This window comes from Zalophus californianus, chromosome 15 (genome assembly GCF_009762305.2).
Source record: "Zalophus californianus isolate mZalCal1 chromosome 15, mZalCal1.pri.v2, whole genome shotgun sequence".
NCBI lineage: Eukaryota > Metazoa > Chordata > Mammalia > Carnivora > Otariidae > Zalophus > Zalophus californianus.
Window position 1 is genome coordinate 32,339,129 of NC_045609.1, and position 26,951 is coordinate 32,366,079.

Below are 26,951 nucleotides of genomic sequence, written 5' to 3' on the forward strand. Positions count from 1 at the left end.
CATCCTAGGGAAGCAAGAGTAGGGGAAAAGGGAAGTGAGGCGGGGGTGGGAGAGAGCAAACGCAGGCTGGCCACAGCTTTGCAACCAAACACAGCTGGCTGGCTGCTCAGGCACCCAGCAGGAATCCAGAGAAGCCACATGGGGCCACCACATTTTAGACCAGGAGGTTGGGGGAGAAGAAAGTCAAGAAGTTTATCTCTTGGCTCCTTCCCATTTCCTGCCTCTCATTGGTCAAAGCCTATGTCATGGGGCTTTTCCTCTCCCCGACTTCGGAGTGTCACCTGACCCCTCCCACCGTCACCCCGGGAGCGAGAGCCTCGAGGGTGCGGCCCGGCAGTGAGCAGCACAGGGGTCTCTCCCTAGCAGTCGGCTCCTTCTCTGGGGGCAGTGGCTTTATGTCTGTGGGACTGAGTAGCAAGGCAAATGGCCCACAGGGTGGGCAAGGTGAGCAGATCTGGGGTGGCATGTAAGCTAAGTCCTGTTTCTTGGAATCGGCACAAAATGAACCTAATTTCAGCAAAGGAGTTGATGAGGAAAGGCCAAGGGGACTGATGTCAGCAAGCATAACCTTTGTTTCCCTCAAGGGCAGATACATTGGTCTTCGTGTCTAGCAAGATCAGGGTCAGCTGTCCCTGTTTTCATCGAGAAACCGAATGTAAACTACAAGAAGGCAGCAAGATGCAGAAAAACTCTGGATAGTAGGAACTCAGCTGTCCAAAGCCCTTGTTCATGAGGAATGTATTGCTGCATAACAAAAAGCTGCACACTTCAGTGGCTTAACACGACACACGTTTATTTTCTCACAGTGCCCATGGGCCAGGAGTCGGGGCATGGCTTGACCGAGTCCTCGGCTCTGGGTGTTACACGGCCGCAGTCAAGGGCTTAGCCAGGGCTGCGGTCTCACTGGAGGCTCGGCTGGAGAAGGATCACTTGCAGGCTATCTGGGTTGTTGGCAGAATCCAGGTCCTTGCAGTCGTAGGACTGAGAGCTTCAGTTTCTTGCTGGGTGTTGGCCAGAAACCTCTCTGAGCAACTAGGGGTCACCTGCAGTTCTTGCCACTTGGGATTCCCCAGGATGCCGCTTGCATCCTCTGAGCCATCAAGGGAGGTAAAAAAAGAGTCCAGCAAGACAGGTGCTACCTTCTCATGTAACGTTATCCCATACACATCATCCTGTAATGTCCACTCCTTTGCCGTGTTCTCTTGGTTAGAAGAAAGTCACGGGTCCCACCCATACTTAGCAGAGGGTGTCATGTACATGGACGTGAGCAGAGGAGGCTGGGACCGTGGGGGCCACCTAGAGAGTCTGCCCACCACATTTTGCTAGAACTCTACTTACAGACAAAAGCATCAAATAAGTAACCCACCCCCCCCACCAACATGTTTATATCAGGAACTAAGTTAAAAAAAAAAAGTTCCATGGGATGTGCTGAGTCAGCCCACGCAGCCTTCTACAGCCCCCAATATGTACCAGTAGGAAAATGGCCCAGGGTCCAGTCCATTCCACCCCTCCTGCCTGCTCTTTGAAAAGCCAAGAAAATGGTCTCCATCCACAGAAAGGGAGGCAGAGCCTTACTCCGTTGTCAATATTTTAAAACGCTTTCCAACATTAAAAGGACAATTTTCTGCTTAAATATCAACAAACCAGAACATTCAATTACCTAGAAAATCCCCATTCTTAAAGTGTTCAAGGAACCTGAGCCTGCTGGAAAAAACAAAGGCAGAGATTCTGCATCCCATGCAACGGTCGTTTGTAGACTTGCCATGGAATGAGCAGCCACTGAATGAAGGGAGCCCCGTCAGGGGGCTTGGATTTGGGGCCGTCTTGGTTGGCCCCCCACCTGCAGCTGTCTCTTCCTCGGGGCCTTTCTCTGTGGCTCCTGCCTGCCGCCTGCCTGGCCTCACTCACGTAGGCTCAGCCACTGTGTCAAGACGTAATTGACTGAGTGCCTCAGACCAGTCCAGGCTCTACTGAGCCCATCAGGGCAGGAACAATGAGGTGGCACCTCGAAGGAGGAAGGCTATTTCTAAGGCTCATGGTTGATGGACCACACTCACTGTGATTACCATTTTAATTGCAAGGCCACCACCACCTTATATTCAGGGTGCAGATTTCAAAGACCACAAAGCACTCTGCAGGCTTTAAAAAGAGACCCTGGAACAATTGGTTTCAGACCAGAAGGGACGCATTATGATATCTTTCTCTTTTGGGCTCCACGTTGCAATCAAATGTCCCAGAAAGGACAGCTCTGACCCTCTGTGTCAAGGTCTGACTCAGATCCCACCTCCTCTGGGACCTTTCCCCAAACCCATAATCATTCCCATTCTCTCACGTGATCCGCCTCCATGGTCCCACTCCCCCCCACCAGAACCCCTTCTAGAACTCACCGCTCCTACCTCTGATTTGGCAAAAAAAAAAAAAAAAAAAAAAAAACCACAGAATTCTGACATCTCTTCCCATAGTGTTTTGACATGAAAATACTTTCACACTCTGTGTTACACTCCCAGTGGGCTGCTTCCTTCTTAGCGAGCAGGAAGCGTGTCTCGTTCTCTGTCGTGATCCCTACAACTGCCACCATGCTCTGCACGTTGGCGAAGTTTTTGCACGCATTGTCCCTTGTGCTTGGCACATTTGTAACTCAAAATATCGCCTCAGTTAAGTCCCATTTTGTGAGCTTTCCAGAGTAGAATGCTCACAGCTTCTCTTTTATTTTTCAGATTAAACAACATACTTAATATAAAGCTCTTGTATCAGGCACACAGGAAATGCTCAATATGTGTGATCTGTTCTCACGGCTTAACACCCATGATCATTACCAACCTGGGGTTCATGGTTTGACATACAATGACCAAAGCCAAGATATGTCAGCCCTTTCTGTTTTTTTTTTTTTTTTTTTTGTTTCTTTTACGACAGTTATATTGAGGAATAACAGATACGCAGTAAAATCTATCCTAATGAGTGGCCAGTTCTCTGAGTTTGGAGAACCAGGTACAATTACCATACAGTTTCCTTAGCCGTAAATTCTAGCACGTTATAATCTGGAGCTCTTCCTCGTGTGGTCTCATGCACACTGCATTAGAATACCCTGCAGCTGCTTCCAGAAAAATGCCCTTTTCCCTCCTCTTGGCTAGTCTAGGAGCCATTTCCCAAAGTGGCCCTGACCTTGGGTAGCATCTCTCCGAGGAAGCAAATCCAGAGTCAGAACAAAGCTTCCCCACAGTCATCGGGGTTGGTGTATTTCTAGAGGCTCCACTTAGTTGCAAGAACACGAGAATGTGGTTGGGTCATAACAAAGCGCATTTGGATAACTGAAATTTGGCGAGAGGCAAAGCAGGCCGGTAGGGCACAGTCTCTCTGTGTGCACAACGCTCACAGTTGAGTTCTGTCCCCTTTGGCTCATCTGTGGGTGGGACAGGTAGAGTCGGGGGGAGCATGGGCTGCAGAGCATTTGGGGCCTCTCTGAGGGCAGGGACAATGTCTTATCCTGACTTATGTCCCCAGCAGTTCGCATAGCTCATATTGGTATCTGTTGAGTGACCTTGTAAGTGCTCGTAGGTCACCATGGGGTGGGACCATGCCATCTTGGGGCAGACCTGTCCATCACTCATTGGTTTCTGAAGACAGTGGGGAGAAGCCCCCCGGGAGGGGCCCTGTCTCTGCTCTCCAGGGGGCCCTCCCGTCCATCCCCGGTGACATCAGCAGCCCCCTCACTTCTGTGCTTGCAGAACTACTTTGAGAGCTACCTGACCATCGCCTCCACCGTCTCCTCTGTGCTGTGCCTCATGGCGAACTTCCTGCTTGTCAACAGGTAGGCCACGTTTCTTCCTCCGCCAGCCCCCGCCCTTTGCCTCCAGCCATCTCCACGCGCCTCTCGCTCCCAGCTGCTGCTTTTCTGCCTGCTCCAGGGGCAGCCCCCCAAGTAGGAGGCCTGCAGGGAAGACTGAGAGGTCAGCCCGGCGACCTGGGGCCCAGGGAAGCTGGGGCAGGGAGCTGGACTTTCACTTCCCAGCCACACGCTAGGACACTGGGTCAGCAGCCAGTGGGAGGCATGTGGGGACCCGGCCCTTCCTCCTTTCCCATCTGGGGTGCCTGTGTGTCACCAGCTGCCTGGGCTACAGACGGGGTGGCCCGAGGCCAGCATGTGGATGGCAGGGGTGGGCCCGGGGGGGCAAGGCTTGTGGAAGCTGGTCTTCCAAGCATTTTTTTTTTAAGATTTTTAAAGTGTATTTATTTTAGAGATAGATAGAGATGGGGAGAGCCAGGGGGGCGGGGAGGAGCAGGGGAGAGGGACAAGCAGACTGCACTGAGTGCAGAGCCCGATGCAGGACTTGATCTCACGACCCTGAGATCATGACCTGAGCTAAAACCAACAGACACTTAACCAACTGAGCGACCCAGGCGCCCCTCCAAGCATTCCTGAAAGTGTGGGAAGTTAAGAGCCTGGCACCCCACAATTCTGGCTCTCTCTCCATGGAATGGCTCGTGTTGACTGCTCACAGAGGCTCAGTGGGGACCTCCTGAAACTGTGTTAGAGTGGTGGCCGGGAGAGAGCCCCAGGGCTGTGCTGTGGAAGAAGGAATGATGTAGGAGACAGCCGGGCAAGTTGGCATGGCCCTTAGAACCCACCGGGGGACTCTTGCCATCCATTCTCAATTTAGGTTTGCAGGAGCACCAGCCCTAGCTACTTTGCCCACATTTCCCCTAAGCTACCACCAGGAACCTTCTCTGGGCACAGCTGCCTGAAACCTTAGATCCCTGATGGCAAATCAGTTCAACTCCACTAACTTCGCAGTGCCGGCCTGGATCTCTGGTGGAACAGGACTCCAAGGCAGGTCTGGCCTCAGCGAGTGTGCTGCGATTGAATGGTGGTGTCTGCTCTGAACATAGGAGGAGATAGGGCAGCATGTGGGCTAAGCCTGGATAGACCGGTCCTTCCAAACATTATGCTATGGGGCTATTGCAATTATCTGTCGTGGCATTCAATGATCCCCAAGCATGGTCGTGGGTTAAAACACTAACAGTAATGAGTATGTCTCATGCTCTGGGCATCATCAGGCTCAGTTGGCAGCTCTGACTTGCTGTCTCTGATGTGGTTGCAGAAAGCTGGGCTGGGCTGGAGCTGCTGGCCCTTCTCCAGCACCCATCTCCTTCTCCTCTCTTCTACCCTCCCCTCCCCTCCCTGTGGTCTCTTGTACGTTGGTCTCAGGTAGTAGGACTTTTCGTCTTGTGGCTGAAGAGCATGTGCTCAAGAGAGCAAGGCAGAAGCTACGTGGTTTTTGTGACCTAATATCTGCAGCCACATGGCGTCACTTATGCCGGACTCAGCAGGGCCAGGCACTCCCCAAGCCCATTTGGTTTCAAGGAGACCTAGACCCACCTGTCAATGGAAGGAGAGGCAAAGAATTTGCACCCATTTTAAAACCAAAGTGTAGGCCGTAAGGGCGAAGAGCAGAATGGGGCCCAGATGGCCTGAGGGCCTTGTGACCCCAATCATAAACCAGCTGACCCTAAACCCGCCTCCTCGTGCCTTCCTCTGGCGCACGGGGCTACCCTCAGTGTCCTCGAACAAGGGGTGACGCCTGGTGACACACAGTAACCTGAGAGGGAGGCCGTGACATTAGCCACTCTGCAGGCGGAAGCCAGGACTACACCCAAGACCACGGGACCAGTGAAGGGAGGCCCAGGTGACGCTGTACCTCCTCTGTGGTCCTGAGATCCTGCAGGCCAGAAGCCAGCCTGGGACAGTGGTCAGCAGGGGCAGGGAAGGTCAACCCTCAGGACACTGGAGTAGTGCTTCCGAGCGCTCGTACCTCTTAGAGCTTTGTCTCCTTTAATCCTCCCAACAGCCGGAGAGCAGGCGACTCAGTACCTGTTGTATGGATGGGAAGATAGGCTCAGTGAAGTCACATGGCCACTAACAGGGTGAAGCCAGATGGGAACTAGGACCCTTCTCACCCCACACTTGTACTTGGAACCTCTGGGTCCCCCAGCCGTTCCCTGCGTCCAGAGCCACACCTCAGAGCCTTCTGATGAGGGTCTCTGCCCTGTCTTCAGGAAGCTGGAAGGAAGGAGGTAGTAAAGGAAGTCTAGGTCTGTCCACAGTGGGGACAGTGGACCGCCCAGGCAGCCACCCTCCCAAGGTCAGGCAGGCTGCTGGCTCTGAAGGCTCAGCATTATAGGGCATCTTCCAGAAGGTTCAGCCCACCCCAGGGCCTACCCTTGCCCTCTCCTGCCTATGGGAGAGGGGCGAAGGCAATGTGGGGAATGCTCGTGGGCCTCCATCTGTTTCTGGGTTGTGGGAAGATGGTTTGGGGCTAAGCTGTTTTTTATTGAATGTGCGAAATTGAAATGTCTCCTTTTTTCCCCTCCTGGAGAACCCTGGCTTTCTCTGACTGGCTCATCCATAATCTCCAAGTGTTTTATTATGTTAAATCTGTAGCATCATAAATACTTATGAGGAGGATTTACATTTGAGAGACTTATGAAGAAATCAGCCCCCTGGGGTCCTGAGGCCTCTCTAGCAAGGGGGTGGGGAGCCGGCAGCCCTCTCCCAGAATCTCACATTCCTGTGGCCTGCCCCAGGGTCCCAGGGGCTGATGCAGTCACCACGGCCATCCCGTTCCAGAGCAGAACCACTGACACCAGGGCAACGCTTGTCTAGACTTTCTCTACCATCGTAATGGCACCGCTGTCCCCTGGGCCACTCTCCCAGGCCAGGGGGAAGAAGCAGAGTGAGGCCAGCATGCCCCCATTATGGCGTGTGGGGTGGGCTTCATGCGGCATGTTTCATAAAGCCTCGTGGGCATTGAAGAGAGCCCCACGCAAGGTCCCTGAGGACCTGGGGCCCAGGGATGAGGCTCAGGCGCAGAATGGGTCACGTGGCAGGTAATTTGCGGGCAAGGAGGAGGCCTGTGCAGGCAAGGGACCTGTGGGGACTGCGTTGCTCCTGTCCTGCCTTTGGCACTTACCTCCTCACCTCCCACCACCCTGGGGGTGCTGGGCAAGAAGTCCCCCAGCTCTCTCCAGAGCAACCTTCCTGTAGGGGCAACTAATTACCTTGTTGTGACAGGACCCAGAGAGCTCCTGGGATGCCATCAGCATTCCTGGTGTGGACTTCGTCTTCACCAGGGCTGGGAGGAGGTAAGGTTAGAGGCAGAGGCTACTCCTAAGGCTGGCTGGAAAGAGCAAGTGTTTCCAGTGGTCTCCCTGCCATGCTTGGGGGGGGTCAAGAAGCAGAGAGTCTCCCTGCACTGCTAATAGCCCTTGCCTGTCGGTTTGTGCATCCAGCGGATACTCATCAGTCCCTCCCAGGCCCTGTGTCCGCCCTGGGGCGGGGGGAGAACAAGACAGGGCAGTGTCCTGGCAGTATTCCTCATGTCTCCCAGTCTGCCCTGGGCTGCCTTCTTGCCCCAGGGGTCTGGTAAAGCTTTTTGGCCTTGGTCCCCACCCTCTCTCTCCACTTGATTGTCTTAATATTTATAATTGTAAATGGGAACGTTATATTGACCCAGGCTCTGGGCCCTTGCTGGCTCTTATCTTTGGGGTATCAGGCAGCTCCAGCTGCTGGGAGAGGGTGGAGGGCACTGTGTGACACTGTTGAGTGTGTAGAACTACCCAGAACATCAGAGGTGGGCCTGACCACCAGCCTCCAGGGCCCCTGGTGTGCACTTACACCGGATCCTCTGGGCCCCCAGGGGTCCAGGTGCTCTACCTGGCTGCCCACCAGCTCCTGCCCAGGATGAGGCCCCTGCAGACCCCGAGAAGATGCATTGTAGTGTGGGGTTCCCCAGAAACAGCCCCTGGAACAGGGATTTTAAGTGCGAGCAGTTTATTTGGGAGGTGAAGGTAGGAGAATGGAGAGGGGGAAACGAGAGGGGAAGGCAGCCAATAAAGGATGGCTCACCAAACCAGTTCCCACAGAGAGAGACCTAGCTTGACCTGCCTGGGGACTCTGGGACCCAGGTTGGAGCACATACCTGATGGGGAGGGAGCTGGGGTATTTATCCACCCACGCCCCCATTACTGGTTGAAGCCTGCTCTTGGGAGTGTTAATTACCCCTCACTTGCAGCCTGCTTCCTGGTAGAGGGGAGGGTGCATGGGCGGGTCACCCACCAGCTAGAAACCTTGATGTGCCTCTTTGTGTTAACTTGCACTCTTGTAACAGACAACAGAGACACAAAAAGGATTTTCTCATTCTTTACGTGGAAAATTAAAGTCAGGGCTGCCTCCACACATTGCTAGATCTAGGGGATTACATATGTCCCCAGGGCTGTCCTTCTCTTGCTCTGTCCCTGGGCTCTGTGTGTGTCTGCCTGGCTTCATCCCAAATGTGGTCTCTCTCCATGCAGCCGGCCAGGTGGCAACCAGCAGCCCCCAACACGGTCGTGGCAGAGAGGGCACTTCTCCCCACCTTCCAGCCCTGGAGAGCCCTCACTGGCCCTGCCTGGCTCACATGCTAATCCCTGACCTAATTCAGCGACCCGCCCCATGGCATGGGACACTCCAGTCACCCCAGACCCAGTCATCATGTGTCCATCATCTGTGGCTGGGTCAGGGGTGGACAATGTGGCCGGCCCCCTCGCCAGAACAACTTGATGTGGAAGAAAGAGTGTTCCTCAGGGAAGGGATGCTGGCAGGCGAAGCCCGCAGGCCCACCCTGCACCCTACTCTGAGGGTCAAGCCTTGGCACTTAGCTGGTGGACCAGGCCCTCCAGGGTAGGGCTCCGATTCCCTCCAGCTTCTGCTCTCAATCTCACCTGCAGCCCGAGGCTAGCTGCATCCCCTCTCACCAGACGTGTGCACTCACATCCCGGCACACCTTACACTCCAGCTTCGGTGCCACCTCCAGAAAGACTGTGCGACCCCCGGGCTGGGTTTTGGGCCCCCTCGGATGCCCTGAGGCCCTCCCACTGTGCACACTAAAGCAAAATGCCTGGCCCTCGTCTGGCCAGGGCCCGGGTCATCCCACACAGTGCTTGACACACAGGAGTTGCCCAACACACGCTTGTGGAACAGGCGCTGGAGAGAATGCATGTTAGCAGACAGCCCCGGGCGGAGGCTCAGCCGACCTGGGTTCTCCTCCCTGCTCCCCACGGACTCACGCCGCGACCTTGAACTGCCTCCTCACATCCTCAGGCTTCCGTCTGCCCCTCACACAGCAGAGGCGACCCCCGCTCTCCCCCAGCGAGGATCAGAATGAAGATCAGAGAAAACTCAAGTTAGCCTGGAGCCACAAAAACACTTTGAAAAATCCTTGCTTCTCATGCTCATCATTTCACACCTATTTATGTACATATATATGTAGATACTTTTTTTTTCTTTTTGCCTTTCAGGTCTTTCTTTTTTATAAATTTTTTTTTTTTTTTTTTTTTTTGCGTGTGTAACTAATCTGGCTTTCCTCCCAGCCCCCACCCACTGGTTAGCAGGAAAATTAACCAAACATCCAATCCGGCTTAAAGCTTAGTCTAATCTGATGATTTAAACAGCCCCTTTCAATGATATTCTCTCTCCCTGGAATAAAAATGTGCTGTTTGCAGGAGAGCCAGCCTTCTCTGCTCCTCCCTTCAGGGCAGTGTCTGGGCGGTTGGGGGCCGGGAAGGGCGTATGGTTTGTGCTGCTGGTGTGGGGCTGGGGGCCGGCCCTAGGCTGCGCCGGCATCAGCGGCTGCCCGTGGCTACTGAGACATCACAGGAGAATCCTTCTGCCCTGGCCTGTTCTGGACCACACATATTCCCTTCCTTGGGGTATTAGGCAGTTCCAGCTGCTGGGAGAGGGTGGAAGGCACTCAAGGAAGCAGAGTGTCCTTCTGAGAACACAGACTGGAGCCAGCCCTCTCGGGGTCACAATGAGTGACCTTGAGCAAGTTCTTTAGCATCTCTGACCTCAGTTTCCTTCCCTGTATGTGCGGGATAAGTAGGAGGGCCTGTCTTACAGGGCTGGTGCGAGAATGCAACAAGTCAGCATGTAGAAACATTCCGAAGAGTACTTAGCACAAATAACGTACTATCTGGGTAATTGCTATATGATGATGATGATGATGATGATTTTTTGCTCGTCTCCCTCCTCCCCTCACTGCTAAGTTTTGGGAGAAGGAAACCCCGAGGGTGGTTGCTTCGTTGAAACACTAGGCAAAGCCAGTGGGAGCTCAGCCCTGTGGTGGGGGAGCAGGGGCTTGAGAGCCCTCCTGTCCTGTCCTCGAACCTCACAGCAAGATGGAAAGAAGCAATATCCGCCGAGCATTTGCCCTGGGCTGATATTGCCCCCTGCACTCTGCGCACACCCCTCCAGAGACCCTTACAACCACCCCTGCAGGTGGATCCATTCTCCTCCCTGCTATACAGATGCAGAAGCTGAAACTGGAGAGATTGAGTTACTGACCCAGGGTCACACAGGTAGTGAGCTAGGAATGCAGGATTCAGGCCCAGGCCTCCCGGCTGCAGTGTCCCTTAAGAACCTTCACCACCCGTGGCCCGGCGTGGGAGGCCCAAGGGGATCTCTGACCGCTTCTGGCATCCCTCCCTCCCCCGACAGGGTTCCGATTCGTGTCCGTGTGCTGGCCTCGCTGACTGTCATGCTGGCCATCTTCTTGGTGATGACCGTGCTAGTGAAGGTGGACACCTCTTCCTGGACCTCTGGCTTCTTTGCTGTCACCATTATCTGCATGGCGATCCTCAGCGGCACCTCCACCATCTTCAATAGCAGTGTCTTTGGCATGACCGGCTCCTTCCCCATGAGGAATTCCCAGGCACTGATATCAGGTGAGAGCCAGACTCCAGACGGCCCACCAGGTCAGTCTACCTGGGGGTCATGCAGAGGAGCCAGAGGTGAGCATGCAGCGACCCTTCCAGAAAAGGCAACGAGTGTTAGCTATATTTCCACTATCTATTTTGGGGTAACAAAGCACCCCAAAACTTAGTGGCTTCGAACAATAGCAGTCAGTTCTTTGGCTCACAGATCTGCAGTCCGGGCAGGAGTCGGCAGGGACAGCTCCCCTCTGCTCCGCACGGCATCAGCTGATAGAGCCCAACAGGGCTGGAGACCCGCTCCCGAGAAACTCAGCCAGGCCGGGGCCGGGGCCGGGGCGCTCCGCTCTGCTGGGGTCTTGGCACAGCTGGGTGGGCTTCCCCAAGGCATGGTGCCTGGGTCACCAGAGCGAGCATCCCAGGAGACCCAGGCAAAAGCATTATTTCCTTTCATGGCTTAGATGTGGAAGCCATTTAGGGCCATGGTCACCAAAGCCACGAGCCCACCTGGATGCGAGGGGGGAGAACACAGACCCACACACATCAGCGGGAGAACATGAAAACCATTCTGTAGGAAGAGCCGGTGGGAGGGAAGCCAGTTGCGGCCACTTTCGGCATCTGTCTACCAAGTGCATCTCCTGAAGCAGCATCACTTTCTTCCCTTCCTCGTCGTTCCCATGCCTTCTCCTGTCCCCTCCCCTCCCTTCCCTCCCTTCCCTTTCCTTTTCCTTCCTCTTAGCTTCCCCCCCCCCTTTCTTCCTTTCTCATTTTATAGAAGTCCTACTGTGTGCGAGGGATACAAAGATGAACAAGACCCAGCCTTTCAGGAGCTGATAGCCTAGCAAATAAACACCTCCATGACCCTGAACTTTGGCATTCTCTGGAAACGCAGATGCACGACTTGGGCCAACCCCTTTGGCTGAAGTTTGATGCTGATCCTGAGCCCGTGGTCCAGGCCTTTAGCAGCTCTGTTCCCTCGCTCAGATGTCCCAACAAGATAAAAAGGAGGTGGGTCAGTAAGAATCTGTGCTTTTGCAGAAGACCACCATCCCTTAATGCCAGACTGGGGACTCAGCTGCTGTGTTCGGTGTCCGGGCACATCCCTGTTGCATGAAGGAGTGCTGTAAGCATTTGTCCACTTGAGAAGAATTTCACTAGGAATCTCTTCTGTGTCCATGAATTAATAACACCAGGCAGTATGTGGCAGGGATGACAAATACCTGGACAAGTGTGCATCCCCTCTCCACGCCCGCACCAGTGCCAGACATCACTAATAGATCTGTATCTTTCCTCCTAAGCCTCCTACCCCTTCTCAACTCAGCCCTGGAGGTGTTCCTACCTGCAGATCAGAGTTCAGATGTGAGCTCAATCTGTTTGCCATTTTGGACATAAGATTAGGCTTCTGGCTCTACCCGGGGAAATCCTTGGGTCTAAAGTAAAATAAAAGTGGACCCATTGCTAAGTTTCTTGAGTACAATCAATATGCCCCTAGCAGGGCTTTGAGAAGGACATGCCTAGCCGGAGGGAAATGGCCCGCGAGCATTGGATGTAATCTCTTCTGTCACCCGAGTCGCAGAGAGAAGCTCTTGTCCCCTCAACTGCCTCCATCCTGCCAAAGGATGTATTTTTCATTACAACCACATTGCTGGCTACCTGTCTAGGAGCCAGTGACCAAACACACCATTTATGCTGGCAGGGGGCCCTTCAGGTTCATCTGGCCACCTGTGAATCTTCTCAAAAAGGGAACTCTCCTGTGAATGTTTCAGAAAGTCCATTTTTTCAAAGGTTGAAAAGTCCGGCTCTCGCACTTCGGTATTGATTACCCTGGGGCCCTAAGCCAGTGTCCTCACTCTGCGGGGGGGAGGGGGGAGGTTGAGCGCCCCTCACCCTGGAAAATCCGAGGTGGCCCCAGCTCCCAGAGGCCCCACCGCCACCTCCCTAGCCTCCGTCATTTCTCGTCCAGAGGAGCCCATCTGTGAATTCTGCAAGTGTAGGCTTGGGAGGAACAATTCATTTGTTTTGTGCTGGTGTTTTTTTAAACCCCTCATTTGCATGTATTTCCATAACCGATGAGATAAAAGTAGGGAGTCATGAAAGATGAGCTCCCGGAGGCCTGGTTTGTTGTTGATGATAATATTGTAAATTCCCTACAAGTTGAGGAGAGAGAGAGGGAAATCAATAGGCAGTGATGTTAAGATCTGTTCCTCAGGGTAGCCGGCAAGTGTCTTACTCAAGTTGAGCTCCAGTTCTTCCAAAACACCCAGGTGGGGATTACAGCTTCTCCGAGGTTGGCGAGGAGTTTACCCTGTTGTTGCTGCTTTGATGTAGGAAGGACAGAAATAGCCGAACACCTAACTGGGGATCTGAGAGGATTCATAGGCACTTCTGTGTGCTGGGCACCTTTCTGAATGCTTTCCAGCTCAGGATCCTTTTTATCTTCGTAAGAGCCCTTTGATGTGGGTATTACTCACATCCCCATTCTACAGATGAAGACATGGAGGCGCAGAGAGGTTCAGTGACTTGCTGAAGGCCACACAGCCGGAAGCGGTCAAACCAGGATTGGATTCAGATGTTCTGGTTCCAGAGTCTGTGCTCTTTGTCACCACTGCGCTGACTTTGAAATCTCTGCCATCCTTTCAAATCCCGATGCCGGGCCCTGCCCAGGCAAATGAAGCTCAGCCCCAGCGCTGTCGGGCAGAGTGTGGGCGAGGCCCTCAACCGTTGCTCTCCGCTCCTGCTCGTGCGACACCAGGCAGAAGGTGCTGCCTGGTCGGGGCTGCATGACAATGACAGGGCCGTCCCTGCCCGCGCAGGCCGGTTTGCTGGTTGCTGTCTGCAGTTTGCCACCTCCTTGTCTCGCTGAGAATCAGTATCCTGGTCCTCGAATGCGGGCAGACGCGTTCATTCAGCCCGGCAGTGCAACATACCCACCAGGCCTCGGGGGACAGAGAGGACACAAGTATTAGCCCCATTTTCCGGGCAAAGAAACAGAGACGGAGAGGAGTAAGTGATCTGGGGGCATGCACAACATGTCTGACCTCTTAGTCTTGCCCAGCACAGGTTGACTAGCCACGGCTGTGAGAGTTCGACAGAAAAGTAAGGCACAGCCTCCCCGCCCCCCGCCTCCCAGAAGTGACGGTGTGATTGTGGCAAAGAAGGGGACCGGTACTTGTTGAAAGCCGACTGTGTGTTGGGCCCTTTCCGGACATTCAGTCCTCAGAGCAGCTATGCAAGGCAGGGCTTGTTAGCGCCATTTTATAGACCAGCAAACTGGGGCTCCAAGGAGTCACGTTAGCCCCCAAGTCGCAGCGAGTGAGCTGCAGGGTCAAGGGTCAGATGTACATCCGTTTGGCGCCCAGAGCCGTGGATGCACTAAGTTGTGCCGCCTCCTCTGTTGGTAGCAGTGAATGGTGGTGGCACGGAGTCACATGGGTCACATGGCAAAGCCCTTGGCGAGAGAGCATTCCATGTGGGAGGGCGGCTGCATGCATGTGAGTGTGAGTGTGTAAGACTGTGATAGCACAGCAATGTGTGTGTGTGAGAGAGAGTGTATATGAGAAAGCGTGAGCACGTGTGTGTTGTGCGCACACCCGCGTTCACGTGTGTATGTGCCACACCTCCCGTGGGGTACAAGGTCAGTGCCGTGAGCTCACGGGTGGGCGACATGGCGGTTCTGTTGCTCCGAGCCATGGGAGGGCCTGTGCTGGAACATTCCCTGAACCTCTGGCCCACTTTGGTTGGTAGGTGGTTTGGGCTGAGGGTACAGGAGAGGGCTCTCTGAGAAGGCCCTGAATCTAAAACTGCTGACTCCACCAGAAGGGCAGTAAAGAGAAATGGAGGGTCCAAGGTCGGAGGTGGAGGAAGGTGGGCCCGCCCGTCCCGGTGACAGGCCTGTGCTCTCGGCAGGAGGAGCCATGGGGGGCACCATCAGTGCCGTGGCCCTGCTGGTGGACCTGGCGGCGTCCAGCGATGTGACGGACAGCACCCTGGCCTTCTTCCTGACGGCGGACGTCTTCCTGGGGCTCTGCGTCGGCCTCTACCTGCTGCTACCCCAGCTGGAGTACGCCAGGTGAGGCCCGCCCTGCCGTCGAGCGGCCCCCAGCTCTGCTTCTACCGGCCGGACCTGCTTGCGGTCTTCCCTTAGCTGTGGCCTGGTTGCTTTCTCGCTTACTGCTCATCTCCCCACTGGGGAGAGAGGCCCCCCCACCACCGCCCACCACCACCACCACCACCACCACCACCGGGGCAGAAATGGTGTGGATTTTGTTCACTGCTGTGCCCCGGCAGATCCGAGAAGCCGGCTTTGTGCTGCACCCCCCGCACGCCCCCCAGCAGCTGGAGTTCGCCAGGTTTTGAACAGGGAGGGGCAGGGAGGGCAGGCGCCCGAAGTGGGACTGAGGAATAATAGTGATGAAGAACAGCTCCATTCGCGGAGCACCTCTGCCGCTTCTGCACTGTGCTCAGCCCGGCCTGATGGGCCGTCTCTCCTCTGGGGCTCAGGCACCTGTTCCTCGTGGGGTGCGGCACTAAGGTGCATCACAGCCGGCCCCATGCGCACACGAGAACCCTGGCTTGGCTCCGCGAGGTCGAACGACGTGCCTGAGCGCCCCCTTGACCCCAGAGCTGCGTTGTGCTCACTGTCTCCCCAGGCCTCCCTCCCCCTGGGGGACCTTTTCTCTCACTTCAGCCTCTCTCATGCTTTCTCTCTCTCATCTCTCCTTTTTCTTTGTGCTTCTTGCTGCTCTTTTAACAATAGCCCTTAACTTTTTCTCACGTTTTATTCTTTGCAAGGCGTTTTCCAATCCACTGTTGTATTTGATGTAGGAGAAGCAGGAATTATTTGCCCCTTTCTACAGGTGAAGAAGCAGAGCCGGAGAAGGCCAGGGGGCCAGCCTGTGGCCGCCCAGGGGGCCAGCCGGCTGAGCTGGGGAGGCCCAGGCCCTGGCTCTGCCCTTTCCCACAGGGACCCATGTTGTATGGTGGCCCTGAGCTCAGCGGTTTATGCCTGGGTGTCTTTCTTTCACTTCTCATGTGTGACAACTGTGTGCAGTTGTTACCGTCCTTCCGCATTTTGCAGATGAGGAAACCGAGGCTTTGTAAGTTAATAGACGTGCCCAGGCTGCTCCCCTGGTGAGTCGCAGACCGGGGTTTGAACCCGGATTTGTTTCCACAGCTGTGTCCTTTGCACCATGTTTGAGTCATGGAACGGACAGAAGGCAGGAGGTCCCCAGTACTCCTGCCGTTTCCCTGTGTCCTGTTTCATGGTGCTCCACATGGGTCTGTCTCAAGTGGGGTGGCCAACCTTCCCCGTTTGCCTGGGACTGAAGGGGTTCCCAGGATGAGGGTCTTTTGGTGCTAAAACCAGGATAGTCTCAGCAAATGGGACAGTTGGTCACCTTAGTTTCCAGTCTCACTTTTCAACTGAAATCCTCATAAAATCCTTCCCAGCTGAGCCAGGGGCTATGCTGTCCCATGGAAGCTTCTCCTCCTTTGCTGATTAACACTTTGGTCAAGACTTCTAGGTTTACAAAAATGCATCTGAGGAAGGAGCTTTGGAGACAGCCGTGCTCCTGGGGCTGCTCAAACTAAATCATAGTTAAAAGGGAAGCCCACAGGGGCTGCCCCCAGGATGAATGGAGCCCCAGGCCATGGTGGGGCGGGGGGAGCTGCTGGCTCCAGGAGGGCGACATGAGACAGATGTGGAAGAGCTTGATGAGGAAGAGCTTTGACCAGGGCACCTTGGGGTGGAGCCCTCTCAGAGCTGACTTCAGGCTGGGACCTGCCACTGAGTAGTGGGGGAAGTAAGAATACTCCTTTCCCTAAATAGCGGTTGTGGAACAAGACAGAGTTCAAGGCTGCGGTGCCCAGCTGAGCATCACACAGAAAAGTGGCTCGGAGGAGGAGCCGTCCCAGCAACTTGCTTATTACCCATAGGCACTTAGGATGGGTGGCTTGGCAGGGGGCTCAGAAGCTCGCAGCTGCAGCACCCCTCCATCTTACAGAGGAAGAGACTGAGCCCAGAGAGGGGCGTGCCTGGCCTAAGGTCACATGGGGAGACAGAACGGGGGCTGATACCAGAAGCCAGCCATCACTGAGCTACTGTTCTCCCAACCCCACACCAAGCCTTCTGTGTGAGGTGTGGTCATGCAGTCAGCCTATGTCTCCTGGCTTTCAGCACCTGAGGCCCAGAAAGGTTGAGTGACTCAGGCAAGGTCACACAGCAAGACGGTGAGGCCAGGTAACCCAAGCGTCTTCTACTGTGGTCAGAGTAGCAGAAATGGAAAATATTGATAATATTCAGTGTTGAGGATATGGGGGGAAAGACACCTTTATAGACATATTAGTTATAATTATGTTTTGAAGGGTTACTCTGTGCCGGGAGATTTAGCTGGAAACAGGCAAACATGGTCCTTCTATCGAAGGAGCCAGATGATAAACTAGAAACTAACTCAATGGTTATAATTTGTGGTCAGTGTTTTTGAAAAAACCAACGACCATGTAGAGATTTAACAGGGCAGGTGACACTGGAGATGGGGCAGGTGAGTGGTACAGAGCAGAGACAAATTGGTCTGACCTATTTAGAGAGCAATTTACTTGACAGCTATCAAAATTTTAAAGATACAAACGTTTTGCTCCAGAAGTTCCTCCTCTAGAAATCTGCTCTACTGAAATACATACAGGTGCAAGGTTGTATGTGTGGGACTACTCATTGCACCATCATTTGTAGTAGAGAAATTGGAGCTAACCTTAATGTCCGTCAGTAAGGGAACGGTTAAATTGTATATGCATACAATGAATATTAAATCATATGCATACAATGAAATACACTACACAACAGAGGGGCATTGGGTCATGTGTCTCCATGTTAAAGGTTGGCCACAAGATACTGTTCTAGACGCGATTATGTGCACGCATGTGTATATCATCGTCAAGGATGTTATTTGGGCTGCTAGGTAATGCATTTATATACTGTGTTTAGGAATTGTCCTGTTGCAGAAAGTTTTACGATGTGTGTAGTTTGATCCCACTTTTGCTTAAGAAACAGAACTAGGAGGACACGTGGTGGGGGGAGTGGGGGCTTTTGCACATCCGTAGGGCCATAGCCGCCAGATTTTTAACCATCAAGACCCCTAAGGAGTGAGACCAAACAGAGGGGGCAGTTAGTGCTGCTTCCCTCTGTCTCTGCTCGTGGCCAGCCTTTCAGGCAGCACCAGGATGGGCAGGCCAGGGACTGTGGGGGCCTCCCCGTGGCCACCCCGAGACACGCATGTCTGAGGGCTCCCTGAGGCTTTGTGTACCAGGCCTGTAGGTCCCCTGCCGTGTCCCTGGAAATCCCAGGTGAGCCTGCTTTCCGGGGTCCTCTGACCACGAGCCCTCTCCACCCGCAGGTTCTACCTGAGGCCTGCTTGGCCAGCCCACGTGTTTTCTGGGGAAGACCAGGCACCCCACGACTCCCCCAGCGCCCCTTTGGCAGCCCCTGGGCCCCGCGACCCCTCCATACCACCCCTCCGCCCCATCCTGAAGAGGACAGCTGGCCTGGGCTTCTGTGTCGTCTACCTGTTCTTCATCACCAGCCTTGTCTTCCCTGCCATCGCCACCAACATCGAGTCCCTCGACAAGGGCTCGGGCTCGCCGTGGACCACCAAGTTCTTCGTCCCCCTCACCACCTTCCTCCTGTTTAACTTCGCCGACCTGTGTGGCCGGCAGGTCACAGCCTGGATTCAGGTGCCGGGGCCCAGGAGCAAGGTGCTCCCCGGGCTTGTGCTCCTCCGGACCTGTCTCCTCCCCCTCTTCATGCTCTGCAACTACCAGCCCCGCGTCCGCCTGCGCACGGTGCTCTTCCGGTCCGACCTCTACCCGGTGCTCTTCACCTCCCTGCTGGGACTCAGCAACGGCTACCTCAGCACCCTGGCTCTCATGTACGGGCCGAAGATCGTGCCCCGTGAGCTGGCCGAGGCCACGGGGGTGGTGATGTCCTTCTACCTGTGCTTGGGCCTGGTCCTGGGCTCGGCCTGCTCTGCCCTGCTCGTGCACCTCATCTAGAAGTGGGGGTGATGGCAAGAACTTCGGTGCCGTGCGACAGACACTTGGGAGCCCTGGTGAGATGGGGAGCCAGCGCCAGGAGGGCTGGGGCAGCGTGCAGAAGGGAGCTGCAGCTGGGCCGGGTGCAGAGCCGAGTTCACCCGGGCCTCCCCTCTCCCCGGGGAGCAGGCAGCTGTGCCGAGCACACATTCCACTTTCAAGAGGTCTCCTGAAACCTTTGAAGGAGACCAAAAGACATCTGAATGGGGCACAGTGACCACAGTTACTCAGTGGACAATGGGCATGCCTATCACTTTTCTAGCTGCTGGTTACATTCCACCTTGTTTTATAGCCTCTTGTGACCTTCGTCGCCGGTGTTGACTCCAAGCTGTTACAAGGCCGGTGCCAAAACCCAACCACAGGCCCTTTGCCTCTTCCGGCCTTGCTCCCTCCAGGGGACAGCGTGACGTGACAGTTCGCAGCCCTCCCTCTCCAGGGGGTTCCCCTAGAATGGAAATTCCCTGGAGGGACACCTGGCGGCTCAGTCGGTTAAGCGTCGGACTCTTGATTTCAGCTTAGGTCTTGATCTCAGGGTCCTCTTGTGAGTTCGGGCCCCGCATTGGACTCCACACTAGGTGTGTGGAGCCTACTTAACTCCCCCCCCAAAAAAGGAAATCCACTGGAATGGCCAGTTGTCAGACCCAAGACCCAAGGCTGTGTCAGACCCCTGCTTTCTGTCGTGAGAGAGTACCTGCCAACCAGACGGGGGGCCCCAGAAAGACAGACCTTCTAGAAATCCTCCATTCCCTAAACTTGGGCTCCAGAAGGCTCCCCTGTCCTAGAGACTGAGGGGGTCAGGCCTGGGTGTTCAGACAGGGATCCTCCAAGTGGTCTATGGCTTGTGCCAGGGTGGAAGTCTTTTCCTGTCCATGTTTACAATATGTCAAGCACATTGGTTCAAGGGCATAATGAATACCTGGATATTTAACGAGAGCCTAATTGGTGGCTGGATTAGTCAGGGTCTTGGCAGGAAGTGGCATACTCCAATTGGATAATATGAGGATATTTGAAGACAGGGTGTAGGAATCCTACAGGGTTGTGCTTTATATTCCCAGAAATAGCAAGGCCCTTCTGCCCCTAACCAGGGCTAGGGGCAAGGGGCATCTCCAGCCTGCTGTGACCCACAGGAGGTAGACCCCCTTCATCCTTCCCTCCCTCCCATCTCCTCGAAGCCCCTGTGGACTGAACCACAGCCAAGGAGCAGGCAGAGAGGTGGAGCCGAGACTTGGAGGGGCAGCAGGTGTCCCAAAAGGGGCCACCAGCCTCCTGGTCCCATATGCACATTAGGATAGCTCTGAAGCTTTGGCCAGCAGTACTGGGTGGTGTTCTGTGCTGGTTTGTCCTGGATTAGCTGTGTATTTTGAAGCTGTTGTTATGGCAGGCAACCCTCAGATTGTGTGCCCTCCCCCCCACGATGGTCTGACATGAGTAGTAATTTGTATTTCTTTAGGTTCCTTGAAGGCTTCTGCAGAGCTGTTCCTTGGGGGGAACAGGCTGGCTTGGGAATCCGAGAGAAAGGAGCTAGATCAGACCCAGGAGTTCTTTTTCGAGAGTCATGCAGAAAGAACAGAGCTTGCCCCCCAAGAAGCACTAACCCCGAGAGCCATAAATCCACCCGCTCCTTCTCGGAAGAGCTCGGGCACCCCGGTGCCCTGCAGACAGACGATTAGCCAGGGAAGTAATCCACCCAGTGGGAGCAGCTTATGTTCCCCACCATTTCAGGCTAGGATAGACTCCCTCTCTCCGGCCACAAAATTGAAAAAGACACCCTTGAAAGGTTTTCTGAAACTTGGTATCTAGAAGAAAAAAATTTTTTCTAACTAAAAATAAATTCTCCTGTCTCCCCTCCCCTTGCAGGAGCCTGAAATCTCTCCCTTGGTTTTTTCACCGACTCCAATGCTGGTGATCATTTGGTGGCAGTGGCCTGGGTGGTGAACTCATCCCAACCTCAGGTGTTTTACAAACGGGGGGCATGTCTGTTTGAAAGTAAAGTCATCACTGTGCTTAGAGATGGGGACCACCTCGGAGCAGAGTAGAGGGGGCCTCACACGCTCGGTTGAAGGGAGATAGTGTTCAGAAGTAGAAGAGGTGTCCCTGTGAGTGAAATGATTTGAAATGAGTGCAGAGTGAAGGGGCAAGAGGGTGGCCAGCCGTGAGGGTGCAGCCCTGGGGGTGGGGGGCAGGGGGAACAGGCCAGCTTCCTGGAGGAGGAGACGTCGGCTGCTTGGCTGGTGGGAGTTATCCAGACTTTTGCTCACCTTCGTGAGCATTTCACAAAGGATCATTCCTTCCTGGGGAGGCAGGAAGGAAAGTAAAAACGCATCTCCCAGCGGAAGGACAGACAGTGGTTCAGAAACCGCTCTTCCCAGGCACTGGACTTACTCGTGGGGTTTGTCTCACGTGACCCCAGCAGGCTTGTGGAACTAGCTCACGTGCTTTGGGGAGTGAACAAAACTTGCTGAAGAAAAGGGTATTTTTCAGTGTGAGGGTGGGGGAGTCCCCAAGAAGCTGGCTTTGCCTCGTAGTCTCTGATTCAATCCCGAGGGCCAGTTTTTAGTACGTGCCCTTGTATATCTTCTAGACCACACACATCGTCATTCCCCTCCTTTTATTCAGCAAAGAAAGCCAGAGGCGGCCACCAGAGCTGACTCTTCAACTAGCGGGTGACAGGTCCTAAGAAAATGCTTGTTCCTACAGGAGGGGCTGTCATTAGGCGAAGACTCCTCATTCTGCTATCTTCGGCCCAGTGCTCCTTAGAGAAGATTCGGGGCCCCTGCATCAGCTTGGACATGATGTGGGGGGAGGTCACTGCAGGGCCCCGGCTTCTGAGACCATGTAATGCTTTTATAGAGCACTCCAAGTACGAGAGAGAGGGCCAAAAATCAGCTGAGAGATTTCATTCCGTGGGCAGTTACATGTACAGCCCAGGCTTACCTTTGTGGGCTTTCTGAGCAAAGCCTCCAACATCTGTTACCATCCTCACTTCCTTGGTGGCGGCATTGTTGGGGCCTGAGTCAATGCTGCCCTCCACCCAGTGGCTGAGGTTAGCCCACTTCCCTGTTCAGCTTGGACCCTGGCAGGATCGCAGAAGGAATTCCGGCCCCACAGCAGGTGGAGGCTGGGAGTAGTCAGCGGGCCAAGACCCAGGGTCCGGCCTTGCCATCAGCCGCCCAGAACCCCGGCCCGGTGCTGTCCTACACCAGGTCTTCACCCCAATTATTTCCCCATCTGTAGATGAACACAAGGAGGCTCAGAAAGGTTAAGTAACGTACCTAAGGTCACTCAGCTACCAAGTAGCCTAGACAAGAATCAAACCTAGCTCTCCTTAAAGGTCCTCCCGGCCCACCCTGCCCTCCTGCTCCCCTGGTCGAACCTTGGCTTTCTCCTTGGTTCTTGACACCTGTCTCCCCGACTCCTCACTCCATGGCCTGGTGGGAGTGTTGTGTCAATTAGATGGATTGCCCAGAACACCGGCCCTGGCCTAACTGATCAGACCAGTGCGGCTGACCAGTGCCCGCTGGACTGGGTCCTCATGGACCCTGGCACAGGACTTGGGCTGCTTCCAGGCCTTGCCCTGTGCAGTCCGATCCCCAGCCCCTGCCCTCAGGTCCCCTCAGCCCTTCCTCGGCCACACCAGCCCCTGCCGTTGAGTTCGTCCCAGCGTGGGTGCTGCTGGGCCCATCTTTGGACACAGGGTGTAGGGCGCAACACATGGTTTGGTTCAGGAAGCCTTGCCCCCAGCTCCACCAGGCACTGACTCTGAGTCACATCGCCTTTGGAGCCTCACTTCCTCATCTCTAAAGGGGATGATAAGTTCTGTAATGTGACTGTCCAGGGTGCCAGTGAGCCAACCTGGCACACCCAGTCCCCCACACACACCCAGCCCACGTAGGCCGAGCTGCACCCGACCTCACTTGCGTGTGGCAGGCTGACCCAAGGGCATGGCGCCCAGCCTCAGCCTGACAGATGACCTCAACTTCAGGCTGCCGTGGGCTTGAACGCAAAGGAGAGTGACGGAGACGGTCACACTCTCTGTCCTCACCGGATTCCAGCCAGCTAAGGCGCTGGCCCTGTGCCAGTTCCCCCCTGAGAACAGTTCCTGCCCTTGCCTGCCAGTGGGAGGGAGCTCCAGGCCTGCAGTGCATGAGGGGAGGGAGGACTGGACAGTCAGAGGCTTTGGGCACCCAGCCCACGTGGGAGTTCTGGTTCTGCTGCCTCCTGGTTGGGTGCTTTGGTCCAGTCTTGCTGTTACCCTCTCACATCTGAACTGAGAAGCCTCTCAGGGCTTCTATGAGAGGTAAATAAGCCCCCGGGCTGTATGTAGAAGTACCTAGCTGAGAGCAGGTCCTCAACAAACGTGCTTCCTCCCGCTTTCCCCTGCTGCCCACAGCAGTCTGCTGCACCCCACGCCCAGTGCCCAGCCCAGCCCGGCCTGATGCCTGCTCTTTATGGCCTTGCCGGGGAGCTGTCTGGACACACCTGACCTGGGGGCGGGATGCGTGAGGAGGAAAGCTGGGGATCCAAGACCCCAGACCACACTCTGCCCCTCACTTTGACTTCTGGGCTAGCCACATCACTTTGTTGGTAAGCCTCAGCTGGAAAAGTGGCTACCTCCACACCCGTCTTGCCTGCCTCATCAACAGGTGGCCCGCTACACAGATGCCCTGTAGACACTGGTCGTGTCTCAAACTGGTTCTGAGCTCTGGAGCCCGCCGGCCCAGGTTTGAGTCTCACCGCCACCTTGTCCTCGCACCACGGGCAAGTTCAACCTGACTGGCCGTGGTTGTTCCAGCCGTGCATCTGGCTGTTGTGTGTGGTAAGTGGCATGGTGGTAACTCGTAGAAAACCTTGAGAATTGAGCCGGGTGTAATCGGCACTCATCACCAGCTTCTGGAAGGCTGTATCTTCGCACCTTCCCGATTTACCTAACCTATCAGGACTAACTCATTGACCTTGTCTCTTTCCCTCACTAGACTCTGGGCCTGCCCCTGTACCAGCTGCTCAGCCCCTCCCCTGCCCACCTCTCAAAGCCACATCTCCCAGTGCGGCCCACAGTCGGGGCCTACGGAGTCGGCTTGGACGAGCTTCCCCGGGAATGTGGCTTGATGGTGCTGCTCATCCGGTGATTGTTTTATAAGTCGGGGGCGGGGGGGATGAAGAGAAAAGACAGGAGGGGAAGGATGGAAGGGAGGAAGGAGGAAGGAAGCGAAAAGAGAGGAGATGAGGGTGGGCTGGGAGTTGGGTCTCCCCCCAGCTCCAGGAGGCGGGTGGTTCGGTGAATGGGAGTGAGAGGTATCCTATAAAGATTCCCCCGTGGCCACTGGCTCTGTCTTTAAGGCCAGGTGCTTTCCTTTCCTCCCCTCCTCACCTGCCCACCTTTGGATGGAGGCAGCTGGAAAGGTGTTTCTTGCCCACAGGATGACGCTTCTGCCTTGTTACACCCGGGCAGGGTGTGGTGACTTTAACCTTGGAAGAACACTCGTGGACGAGGGGTGTCTCTGCTTCCACGCTGGGCTGCGATGCAGAGATTACAATTGTAGTGGGGCTCTGCGAGGGCCGACGGGGCTGTGAGCCTCGGCACAGGCCCAGCTCCTGGCATCATAGTAAACGAGGGGCCGATGGCTGAGTCCCTGCACTGTGCCCACGTACGACAGCCCTGCCAGGTGGGGCGGCCCCATCTCACAGAGGAGGAAACTGAGACTCAGAGAGGTTAAGTCAGCAAGAGGTCAAATTGGAATTCAGCCCGGGGCTGTGAGGTTCCAAAGCCTGGCTTCTCTCCCGGCCACCCTGCTGCCTAGAAGGCTTCCTGATGGGAGGCGCCCTGGGCCACATGCTGGGTGGGCGGCGTGCGCTGTGGGACATCCAGCCTTCCTGTGGCCAGACTGACCTCTCCTGGGTGAGGCATAGCAGCCACCCAGCCTGCCCTCAGTGCCACTGTGGTGTCTGATGCAGGCACTGGCCCTTGGTTACCAGGGCAGCAGGCTTTATAGGCATCCGAACGTAAAGCGCGCCGAGCCAAGGGCCAGGTTTGCGGAGCGTGTAGTTCCAGGCAGGGAGCCTTGCTGCCTACACCTTACATGGCAGATGCCTTGCGTGAGTCTTCTCCAGGGTGCCAAGGAACCAGGGGTGGCGCCCACCTTCCCGGACACTGAGCAGGCTGAAGTGTGAGGTCCTCAGATGCCCACACCTCCTGTCCTTGACTTAAACACACCTAGAGCTGGGAGGGGTCTTGAGGTCACCAAGTCCAACCCCTGCCTCTTGGCGGGATGACACTTGGGTGGCTCTAGACAGTCAGGCACCCGGCCTGTGCTGATCAGCAGAGTCTTCCAGACTGAGTTCCCAGAGGCCCAAGGAGATGGAGCATCTCAGTCCTGCTCTTCTGCAAACAGCTGCACGTTCCCAGCCCACTTCTCACACACTTCACCCTCCAGACAGAAGGACATGAAACCTCCCCGCCATGGCCACAGTCTCCCCCCACAGCCCCACCCCTGCTGCTCCAGCCCCAGGCCCGCCCCGTGGAGCGTAATGAGGGCAGAGCATGCTAGTGACCCTGGACTTCTGTCCTTCCAAGAGCCTTACGCAGGTGTTGCTCAGGCCCCTGGGTGCAGTGAGAGGCTCACGGAGCCTGAGAGCTTGTGCAGAAGTTCGTGTGCTCCCGGGCAGAGGGGCCACATACATCTGTCAGGTGAGCAGAGGAGTCCCTGTCCTAAGGCTTCAGACCCCCAGGATGCCAGTGGCCCGCTCTGTTTAGATGATGTCCCTGTAGACACACAGTGCTGAAGGGTGGGACTCTGGAGCTGGCCTGCCCGGTTTTGCATCCCGACGGGGGACAAGCTTCTTAACCTGTCTGTCTCAGTTTCCTTATCTGGGAAAGCGGTTGACAGAGTACCTATGGTCCCCCGAGGAGGTCTGTGCACTGCCCTCAAAGGTGGGAGAGTTTCCTTTAGAGAAGCTGGAAATCAAGCCATCTACCAACATTGTCAGTCCTGGTCCAGTACTGAGAAGCAGGCACAGGATCACAGGGTGCTGGAGGTGGCTTTAGGCAGGAGTCAGAAGCCACACGTCTGAAAGGGCCTGCCATGTGGCCTGCAAGCATGTCCAAGGAGGCCTCCCTGGGGTTACCCTGTCTCATCTGACTTCCAGAGAAACAGAAGAGTGACTGCCCATGGAGCCCTATAAGCAAGCATGTCGATGCATAATTTTAATCTGTTCAGCTCACCCTGAGGAAGTCATAGTATGCCCATTTTATAGGTGCCAAAACTAAGACTCAGACACACAGCTGCTAAGGGGCAGAGCTGAGATTCAAGGCAGGTCTGTCTGACTCCAGGACGCCAGGGCCTGAAGGTGACATCCCCCACTAGACTCACCTGAATCACTTAACAACATGCAGATTGCTGTACCCACCCCCAGAGTTCCTGATTCCCAGGGTCTGGGGTAGGCCATGAGAATTTGCATTTTTTAACAAGTCCCCAGGTGGCGCTGATGTTGCGGGTCCGGGAATCCCACTTCAGGAGCCACTCTGCGAGACCACGGATAAGGGCTCTTCAGGAGCTCACACCCGGCCCAGAGAGAGAGCAAGGCCTCCGTCTGCTCCTGTTCCAGTTGAGGGCTCAGGACTGGAAAGCCTCTAGAGAAGTGAACACACTGCTGACACTCAATCATCATTCTTTAAAAGTGATCCCAGATCCAGGGCAGAGCCTGTGCACGTTAAGAGCCAAACTCACGCTCTCTGCCTGGGAGTTGGCATCCCAAGACTTTTACTCCTCGCTGCCTCTTTCCCACCTGCTCCCTCCACCATAAATATTCAGCAGGGAGGAGGGAGAAAGGGGGAGACCTGATGCGCGAGGCGTCCTGCCCACAGCTTGGAGTCGACAAGTCGGAAGGACCTGTGGTCTCCCTCCCTCCCATGTTCTGTAATTGGGGAGCAGCAGCGTGGGGGTGCAGAGCCGCCTCCTGCCAAGGGCAGGGTCACACTTCCTACCTGTTCTCTGGGCTCATTAGTTGCTGAGGTGGTGTTAACTGTTTTTAATTTTGCTGAGTCTTTGCTGAGACTCAAAAAGGGAAATGAGCCATTACCAAACAGCAACGCTTTTTGCAACAGAAACTGAAGGGGCTGCACTGTCTCA

General features: G+C 55.2%; 1 protein-coding gene across 3 annotated transcripts in view; it reads left to right on the top strand.

The window, feature by feature from the left end:
• SLC29A3 (solute carrier family 29 member 3) overlaps positions 1-24,798 on the top strand; it is a 44,370-nt gene extending 19,572 nt beyond the window's left edge. Inside the window, exons 3-7 of one of the 3 annotated variants that reach the window (XR_003520449.2) lie at positions 3,726-3,808; positions 10,532-10,758; positions 14,650-14,812; positions 18,132-18,842; positions 23,469-24,798. Coding sequence is in view for 1 of the 3 variants with exons in the window: in XM_027597166.2 (XP_027452967.1) it covers positions 3,726-3,808; positions 10,532-10,758; positions 14,650-14,812; positions 18,132-18,786 (1,128 nt within the window). In the remaining 2 variants the exon portion in view is untranslated. Of the gene's footprint in view, positions 1-3,725; positions 3,809-10,531; positions 10,759-14,649; positions 14,813-18,131; positions 20,945-23,468 lie in introns of those variants that run through there. The other 2 variants (XR_003520450.2, XM_027597166.2) reach the window with 2 other exon arrangements.
• Positions 24,799-26,951: the final 2,153 nt, after the last annotated feature.